The 10,514-nt window shown below is 39.2% G+C and overlaps 1 protein-coding gene across 1 annotated transcript; it reads right to left on the bottom strand.

Annotated features, from left to right (window-relative positions):
- Positions 1–764: 764 nt before the first annotated feature.
- On the bottom strand, positions 765–9,127 carry LOC121429196 (histamine N-methyltransferase-like). The gene is made up of 3 exons (XM_041626143.1): positions 8,865–9,127; positions 7,988–8,329; positions 765–2,833 (listed from the first exon to the last, which is right to left on the bottom strand). The coding sequence occupies exons 1-3, from the start codon at positions 9,091–9,093 to the stop codon at positions 2,412–2,414; spliced, it is 993 nt and encodes a 330-aa protein (XP_041482077.1). The 5' UTR covers positions 9,094–9,127; the 3' UTR covers positions 765–2,411.
- Between the last annotated feature and the right edge of the window lie 1,387 nt (positions 9,128–10,514).

The following is a 10,514-nucleotide window of genomic DNA, read 5'->3' as shown; positions in this document are numbered from 1 at the left end:
CCCCCCCTGGGATTTCCGCCCATGTGTTCATTGTATTATCACTGCGCTGGAAAGAACAGTGTCAGATAGTGTGGAACACGATGTGAAATCATCTTCACACTGTTTACTTTGAGCATTTCAACCGTGTAAATCACATATTCACATAGTCGACCATGTGAACACGCTGTGAACAGTCACACTGTCGAGGTGTCCACAGTGTGAAAATATCTTCACACTGTTGAAGTTGAGCATTTTAACCGTGTGAATGATATTTTCACATAGTCCACTATGTGAACACACTGTGATCGCGCTGTATGACACAGTGTTCTTTCCAGTAAGAGTGTCAGCTAGGTCCCAGCTACGTCCTAGCTACAATCCAGGAAAATTGATTTAAATTATTGAAATAAATTGAATTTATTTTCATACTTCAGAACAGAATAATTATAATAACACAAAAAAAAGGCATTTGATACATACGCAATACAGAGGATAATGACAATGGCAGTAAATAAAAGTGAAATATGAAGGAAACTGCATAAAAAGCAGAGTTTGTAATGAATGTCTGCAGGTTCAAAATGTAAACGCATAATAATATTGCTAGGCATATAGCGCCATCTATCTAGAATATTCTATTCCGAGGCTCGTTGTTATTACCCCAGCTTTAGCTCGAGCTGCCTTTCAGCGCTCATGCATTCAATGAATTAATCCTGCCGGGTACCCATTTACCTCACCTGGGTTGAGTGCAGCACAATGTGGATAAATTTCTTGCCGAAGTAAATTACGCCATGGCTGAAATTCGAACCCACGACCCTCTGTTTTAAAGTCAGAAGACTAATCCACTTGGCCAGAACGCTCCACATTATGCACATACATGTAGCTGCGCTTTACAATAGATCATCACTATTATTGATTTTGATATCTCCAAAAGTGGATCGAATAAACTTGTGGCATCCATGCCGTCACCACCATAGCTGGACCACTCCGAAACCCAGCGGCACCCCGTCCCCCTCAAGTTCAGCTCACAGGCGGGAGGGCCCGCTACATCTTGCACGCCGCTGAACTTGACACATGGAAAAAATTATTATCAACATGATCGAATCCCCTGTTTGCGGTACGTGCTACCGACATGACCTAGACGGCATAAATAAAAGAAAGAAAGTGTGATTTTTGTGTATAACATGACAAACTACACAAGTACAGCGATTGGTCTTAATACACATTAAGAGACTGAAGACATGAATGTGCTATAGGTGGCACCAGCTGGCACCAGGGCAAAAAAAAAATCCCCAAAAAGGGCGACAGTGGTCTATCCTATTTACAATAGAGGGAGAAAGGGGAGGCCAGTTTGCAATATGTCTCCTTCCAAGCTCTCCCAAAACATAATTGTAATTCATTTTGATTTTAAACATGCAATCTAAATTTTATACAGACAGCTCTGTCTCCCGCCTCGTTCCTGAAGGAGGATGTAATTATTTTCCATATAACTGCCCGATTGACCAATAAGTTGATAAGATATCATAGGGTCTATTATCTTTAAAAAAAAATCATCGTCGAGCATCTGTTCGTTTTTATCATGTCATATCAGTTGAATAACGATAAGGAATCTGTGGATTCTAAACTGAGCTGAAAATCTAGAGCCACCCCCCCTCTCCGAAAAGCTTTCTCGTCATTTACCGATCACGAACAAGAGAGGGCGATCTTGGTGAAATTCCACGGCATCTGCCTTTGACTGATCTGATCGTGGCGGTGCCGTGGCCGAGTTGTCTAAAGCGCCTAGCCAGACTCTGAAAGTCCGGGGTTCGATGCCCGGCCGCGGCACCTATGCCCGTGAGCAAGGCATTTAATCTACATTGCTATTTTATCCTGCTTTCAAATAAATGGAAATGTTATGTGCATCATTGGTAACAAGGTGTGCATTTGTATATTAAACAAAAAAAACATTCAACGGGTTTATGCCAACCAATATAATCTCCAATTTCTTGCAGCGAAAAAAAGAATAGAAAACGAAAAATGACGAAGAATAATAATTCAGCACCACGCCCTCTAGAGTGCCCCATTGTGTCTCATTTTGTTGTCGGACACTACAGGCTTCACAACTAGAGTTCCTGTAGAGAATAATGAGAATAATCAAACACCACCGTCCCTCACCTATATAACGCAGTAGCCAAGTTATACCGGTCGACATAAGTTGCATCATAGATAGGTCTACTTTATACTTGCTTAATATTGATGCCTTGAACACTATACTCATTTGTGCGACAGTCACACCAACGAAACCGACTCCAAACCGATCGATTGATGTCATTAGAAATAACGGAATGGCTTTTGGTCGGTCTGAACGTAAGTAGTTTCGGCGGTATGACTGTCATTCACGTTGTACGTTATTACATCATTGAATCTTACAAAATAATGAAAATTTGCAAACTTATTAGTTAGCGAAAAACAATGACCGACCGCCAATCCCTGTTAAAACGCAACTCGTTGTCTCTGTGATCCTTCTCTTTGGGTACCCCTTCTTTCAGTTCTTCCTTTGCCCCACCATCGGCTCCAGACGCCTCGGAGCATATGGCGCGCAGAAATCCTAAAACCTCGTCATACATCTCTGCGGGTGCAGTATCCCTGAATCGTATCGTGTTGGTTAAAAAGTCGAGGACTTTACCCCCTTCCTCGGATTCCGGGTTAAAGCAAGAGATCGCGTCGGTCCTGCAATTAACCGTCTGCACGGAGTAGGCAATCCCGAGGTCTTCGAGAGCTGTTGTTATGTCTTTGCTGGATAAGTTCTTAGCGAGAGCATCCTGCTGTTGACCAACGAGGAATGGAAAGTTATCCCACATTCGGTAAATGACGTGATCATCTGTAAAAGTGAAAAAGAGAGACGAAAAAGCTAATAATTGATAATGAATAATAATAATAATAACGTTTTATTTACCCAGGGAGCCAATTCAGTTAGGAAACTGCTCTACCAGCGGGCCCTGCATAATCGCATACATTCGTAATTCCGAAGCTTCGTAATTCCGAAGGTTCGGTTATTCCGAAGGTTCGTATTTCCGAAGGTTCGTAATTCCGAAGGTTCGTCAATCCGAAAACGAAATAAGGTTCGTAATTCCGAAGGTTCGTTAATCCGAAAACGAAATAAGGTTCGTAATTCCGAAGGTTCGTTAATCCGAAAACGAAATAAGGTTCGTAATTCCGAAGGTTCGTTAATCCGAAAACGAAATAAGGTTCGTAATTCCGAAGGTTTGTTAATCCGAAAACGAAATAAGGTTCGTAATTCCGAAGGTTCGTTAATCCGAAAACGAAATAAGGCTCGTTAATCCGAAAATTAAATAAGAGTCGTATTTCCGAAAATGAAAATAATTCATTTTGGTAACAAAAACGATGTTATTTTTCATTATTATTATTTTATTCGGCATACAGAATCAAATAAAATATTACAAACAAGTGAATACAAAATGCAATAGAGTCATACAGATCATAATATAAAATTCAAGACAAAATTACGTTGTATCAGGTGCGTCTGGTCAAGCTGCCAGGGTATGGAAAAAGTTAACTTAATAACTATGGTCCGCAGACCTTCCTCCCCATACCTGACCAGACGCACCTGATATTGATTGAAATAATACATATATATATACATACATGTATATCAAAGTAAAATACGTACATTACAAGATTACAAGATATTATGCAATGATAGTAATAACGATCGATGATGTGTGTTGGGGCCAAAGCATGTATTTCATTAAGAATGGCGCCCTGATCAAGCATAGGCTAATTTCGATTTTATCTGAGCAATTGCTGCCTATAAGCAAATGGTTTAATTAAAGATGCAGGGGATCAAGTGTGTTGGAAGCGTGCGAGCAACCTCTAGATAATAGGATTTGTATTGGAGGGGATGTCATTTTTAATAACAGCTTCTGCTGGTAATAAAAATAAAAATAATACTAATAATGATCCTTGTGAGATGTTGAAAGCGCGAATCGCAAGCTGAAACTAGTAGACATTTCATGTAACAAGACGTGAAGTGAGCATTCGGAGCATTTTTTGTAATCGTGAGAAAGATGTGTATCTTTCTAAAGAATTAATGCGAGGGCGAGCTGTAATTTGTTTATATACTGACCTGGGGCCCGCTGCATGAAACTTTTTACCTGAGTTTTTGCCCTGTGCTAAAGTCAATGGCGGAAATCAGACTAACCTTAGTTTTCAGTTTTTACCAGAGTTTTCTCAGGTAAAAAGTTTTATGCAACAGGCTTCAGAAAGTAATCTTTTAAGGACTGCATTTAGTGACTCATGAATAGAATATATATCTCACGAACTAAATAATGAGAGCGCGAACCGCAAGCTTAAAATTTGTGATATTCCAACCTGAAAACTGGACATTTCATACTTCTTTTTTGTAACCAGGAATAGAATGAGTTCCTCAATAAACAATACTTGATGCGAGCGAGAAACGTGAGCCAAATTTTTCCGATTTTCCAACCTGAAAACTGGACATTCTATAGCATTCTTGTAAAAAAAATAATAATAGCTGGGAGAATAGTTTTCAGAACTGAAGTGGCTTCCCTGGGTAAATGATATCTATATCAATATCATCATTCTAGGCCCACATGAAATTTCCAAAAGTTTGAGCACGTGATTCGCTCGCAACATCTCACAAGGATGCCCTTTTCACAGTATTGACCAAAAAGGTGAATTTTACATCTTCAGATTTGACTTTTTCCCCCAAACCGCTTGCTCTCTACGCTCGCAGAAATGAAACGTAAATATATAACTTTAGCATGTTTAGTGATCACTTAAGAAATTGTGCTCAATTTAGTTACTACAAAAACACACAACCTCTTTACACAGATGATAATCTAATGGTGAAAATATCCGTTTGCACCAAATTGCCCCTATTGGCCCTTTTTTTTTTTACTTTGCCCCCCCCAAAAAAAATACGTTCCTCCCCATTGGCTAAAACACGCATCGTCTTCATGGCTAACTGCAAAAAGTTCTTAAAATGTCCCCTTTAGATCAGATCAGAGCTTATATATTTAAAAATTCTGTTCGCGCTTCTTGCTAGCAGTTATTATCTAAATTTAGTTACATAGGCATCTCGCTTTGAAGATCACAAACATATTGCCCATCATATTAACAAAAATATAGCTCGCGCTCGCATTATTTAAAAAGGGTTTATCATGTTATTACATATTTACTTTATTTTATAAGGATAAAGCTAATTATTGACTGTTAGGACTACCCTTTCAAAGAAACAAACAAAAATCAACTTTAAACTGCCGATCAAGGAAAATATGGCTACCCCCCCCCCTCTATTTGACGAAAGTTGGATCCGCCGGGAGGGAGGCAGGGGGCATCAAAAATGGAATAAAAAACAGGGGAATTAATATTTTCCAAAATGGGAAAGTTCCTTTTTCATGTTTTTTTCGAAATAAAATACTCTTTTTAAAGTATACAAGTTAAGTTAAGTTTTCAGGCTGGAATATTGAAAAATTTCAGCTTGCGCTTCGCACTCTCATTCGATTGGTGAAATATGCATCCTAAAGAGGTCACTAAATGCTTTCTTTAACAGGTTCCTTTTCTGGTCAGGATTTTTAAAAACTGATTTTCATTTTTTATTGAAATAACCTAAAGTTTAGCTTGTGATTCACGCTCGCAACACCTCGCAATAATGCCATTTTAAGAATAACTGACCACAAAAAAACGTTATACAACTTCACCTTTGAATTTGTTTTACCAAGCCGCTCGCTCATTATACTCTCTCCCGAAAAATAAAGCCTAAATATACATTTTGCCATAATAAGAAGTCACTTCAAAAAAGTTATTCTCTACTTAATCACTATCAAACAGACAATGACTTCAAGCAGATGATAATCTTAAGGTGAAAATATCACCACAGTCCCAATTTTGACGTATGAGTTTCATTTTTTGGCTTTACCCCCAACGAAAATTCGTTCGGCCGCCCTTGCCTTCCCATCCTCATATGATAATTGAAAGGCAACAGTGTCCCCCGCCCCCTCCCCTTGCCTCTGCCTCTGCTTTCCCGGTTTTCATTTTTCGGATTAACGAACCTTATTTTGTTTTCGGATTAACGAACCTTATTTTGTTTTCGGATTAACGAACCTTATTTCGTTTTCGGATTAACGAACCTTCGGAAAAACGAACCTTATTTTGTTTTCGGATTAACGAACCTTATTTCGTTTTCGGATTAACGAACCTTCGGAAAAACGAACCTTATTTCGTTTTCGGATCAACGAACCTTCGGAACAACGAACCTTATTTCGTTTTCGGATTAACGAACCTTCGGAACAACGAACCTTATTTCGTTTTCGGATTATCGAACCTTCGGAATAACGAATCGTCGGAATTACGCCACAAATGTTCGGATTAACGAACCCTTTTTCGTTTTCGGATTAACGAACATCGAGGTATAGGCAATTTACGTGTTTCGGAATTACGAACCTTCGGAATAAAGAACCTTCGGAATTACGAAGCTTCGGAAATACGAAGTGTAACCAATTCTATGTTATATCACCCTTCTCCAATCGAAATGCTGAGCGCCTAGCAAGAAGGCAGAAGGTTCCATTTTTATAAGTCTTTGGTATAACTCGGCCTAGGATCGAACCCAAGACCTCGCGTTCATCAAGCGGACGCTCTACCACGGAGCCACCATTACAGACTCACCATGAAACTTAAGACCGAATGTAACGATTATAATTGCCCCCCCCCCTTTCATCGTTGATCACTGGTTTTTTTTTTATTTTTTTTTTAGCTTGTTCAAGTTTCGGGGACGAAATATCCTTAATTTTTGGTTAAAACCATTTATTTTGCTTGTCAAATTTTTCCTCGGAAAAAATATGCCCCCCTTGGAAAATCCTGGATCCGCCCCTGTTGTTGATATTAATGAGTTTGCACTCCGAGACGTAAGGATGATTTTTAAGAACACGGTAAATATATTAACAATGACTGTCAAATGACAAAGAACAGCTACGAACCGTAGCAGCTGCTTCGTCCTAAGTTTCTGAGCTGACAAAAAACTTGCAAACATGTCGTTGTCCAGAGTCGGAGACTAAATTGCTCCTTTGATTGGCTGCTCTTTGTCATGAAGGGATTTGACAATATATTTTCTAAGTTCTCTAATCCTCCGTACGTAGCTGTGCAAAACTCCCTGTTGTCCACAGTGGACGAAGCATTTTCATTCAATGGTATCCAGAGATAATATGTTAGAGAATATGATATCACAGACAAAAGTCAATCATCACAATAAAAAACAAGAAAATGCTGTTTAAAATTGTATACAACGTGGTATACTTAAATACGCCAGCCATGGCATAGTTTCCTTCAGCAAGAAATTTATCCACATTGTGTTGCACTCAACCCAGGTTAGATGAATGGATAACTGGCAGGAATTTATTCCTTGAAATGCCGAGCGCTGGAAAGGCTGCTTGAGCTACAGCCGGGGTAATAATATCGAAGTCCTTTGGAAGCGCATATAGAGACGTAATGTGCTATGCGCTGTACAAGAACTGACTATTATTATCAATTATAAGGATTGTGTCATGGACTAGTGATGGCAAGTTTGTGACTTCGAATCCCAGCTCTGCATTTTTTTTTTCATTTTGAGAAAAAAAGGAACCGAGAGTAATTTCTGTCGTCTGTGCCTGATTGGCTTAAACGTGAAATGTTTCCTATGTCATTTATACCAACTTGCCATTATCCAGGCATAAAGCTGTTCTGTCGAGTTCCTACGGGAGTTGAACCTTATAGTAGTTGTAACAGTTTTAACAACCATCTTAATTTACTGAGAATTAAATTTAAAAATTATACTTTGTTGTATAATATTTTAAACATTTTGTTTAAACCGTTTAAGATACTACAGAAAGCCTATTATAGTGTCAACAGCGTTATATAAACAAAAAATAAAAGGGTTTTTACTTTGTGTAGAATTAATTGAAATCACCCTTAATCTAGTCATTTTTAAAGGCTCATTTTCCGGGAGAATACATCTTACCTGTCATCACAATGACGAGCATCACGCCTCCTTCTTCCAGCATCTCATACATCTCTCTGATCACCTTCTTGAAATCATCCACGTGATACAGGCTCGAGATCGCGTGGATGAGGTGAAATGTTGGGCGCGAGTCGCTCGAATTCGAGTTCTCCCGCGTTTCTGCGCAAAATTCCTCGAAGGTCGTCTGCTTCAAGTGCGTTGTTACCCCGGGAAGGCTGGTCGCTTTCTCATCGAGGAGGGCTTTGTACTTCGAGATGGCATCGGTCGCAGGTTCGACGACGGTGTTGCTGATGCATGAGAACCTAGCTGATAGCCGTTCCAGGAGACAGACATCAATCTCACCTGAAAGTATAATATTTAAAAGAGGGGAGTTGGGGGTAATGATAGCAGCGCTTTAATTGTATCATCAAGAAAAGGCGCTATACACTTAAAAATAATGTTGGGCAAAATGCTGTCTACTGTGTTGGGTAATATATGATGGTATTATTTCAGGCACTTAAAGTTTCATGATGTAGGCCTTTTAACTAGAGATCTATTAGTTATTATTATTCATCAGTTATTTTTTTCATTATCTTCATGATATATGGGGTAACATTTTTATATGAGCCTTAATATCGGGGGAACTTGGAAACGACTATGATCGACTATAATGGAAAGCCAGAATAAAATGACTTCATATTCACCTGGCGCATCATGGGGGGGGGCTGTTCTGTTTAATTTAAGTAACACGAGTTACACGACCAAAATGTACGTATCTTTTTGATACACTCCTTTCTATTTTCTCCTCCATTCTTCTTTTTTTTTTGGGGGGGGGGCAATTGCCCCAAAATCCCCGATATCTTTAGGCCAGTGTCGCGGCGCTCCTGTTTATAATTACCTCCTCCACTTCCAATACCGAGGATTCTGAACTCCTGTTCCCCTTGAAAGAACTCCTGAAGCTTTTCTACTGCGATAGGAAGAAAGACGTCGTCTGCCCACTTCTGATACAACTTGATTTTGTGACTATAGAATCCCGCGTAGGAGCGATACGCCTCTGCGTAGTAATCAAGATCGGAGACCAGAGATTTCATCTGGGGCGTCCTCATATTCTTCCGTTGCGTCTCCATGGCATCGCAGAAGTCACTGCATGGAGTGAGTGAGATTCCGAGAGATTTATGGGGGAAATATATATGTGTTAAGAGAAATAGGAACCACTCAAAATATGTAGTCCTATCGATTGACGTTCAGAATACAGCATTGAAATTGCAACGACCTGAAAACCCACAAAATTTGAAAGATAAAAATGCGGGATCTAAGTTGTTTCTGAATGCAGCAGCCGCATTGCCCGATTGGATTTGGTCGAGTTGAGATCAGACATTGACATCAAAATTATGGCTATTGGATCATAGAGATATATACTAATAACGCACATCTCTATTGGATCCACTATAAGGCTTACTGGGACATTATTAAGAAAGTGGATTTTATTCTACTTACATAATACACATAATATGTAAGTTGGTATCGTCCGTTATTCACTCTCTGTTCTTCATGTTAGGTGAATAAGGCTAATGATGTTTTATAAGGCACTTATAGGCCCTAATGCTTAATCTCAGAGATTAGCTGTCATCGTCTCACACTAACCCTCGATAGGAAGAAAAATCGACCAAAGGTCGTTTATTGTACAATAAGAATTGGGCATAAAAATAACATTGTACATGTATAAACGAAGTACGGAAAAGATCGACCGAGGGCCACGGAGGCTGCATTGGCGAGCTTTGACTGTGGCACCTGCGTTCAGATGGGGACACGAGGGGGGGGGGGGGGATGCAAGGCCATGCCCCATACATGGAAAAATAGACCCAGAAAGGAAAGGATGAAAAGGAAAAAAACGCCCCACGCCATGTCTGGCCCCGATTGTTTAAGGACTAATTTATTTTTCATTTTATTTTTTATTAATTCATTCATGCATTAAAAAAGTTATTAATTCATTTTTACAGGACGATCAGGGCTCAGTGGTATAAAAACCTGCCCACTCACAACCTAGCCCCCCCCCGCGCATGCCAGGGTGGTTTACCATGCAAGCCTTTATTTCTTTCTCTTTCCATCTCTCTCCTTAGGATCTTTTTTTTTTTTGCTAATCTCGGTGTATTTTCAATAAAACCCCTTGATATGGAGACAACGGGCGGATCCAGGGATCCGGCTGTGCCCCCTTTTGGGAGGCACAATCAAAATTTGTTATGAATTGAATTGAATTTAATATAGAACGTCACTGGCAATTGCCAACATTTTGTTCAAAACAAGAAAATATATATATAAACAGATAAACAAAAACAAAATAGTATTTTTTGTCAAAACAAAACAAAAACAAAACAACTTATATATACAAATATACACTATATAAACATAGGAATCATTCTGATAGAATGAATATAATTATGTAAATATGCCGTTATTACACAAGTGTACCCCCCTTGAAAGTAAGGATGTTTTTTTCGTGGACGAAATGACCTTAAATTTTTTGGTGAATCCTTTTTTTTTTGCACGT

This window comes from Lytechinus variegatus, chromosome 15, assembly GCF_018143015.1.
Source record: "Lytechinus variegatus isolate NC3 chromosome 15, Lvar_3.0, whole genome shotgun sequence".
In the NCBI taxonomy this organism is placed as follows: Eukaryota; Metazoa; Echinodermata; class Echinoidea; order Temnopleuroida; family Toxopneustidae; genus Lytechinus; species Lytechinus variegatus.
The sequence above is the reverse complement of the archived record's forward strand: the minus strand, read 5'-3'. Positions and strand labels throughout refer to the sequence as shown.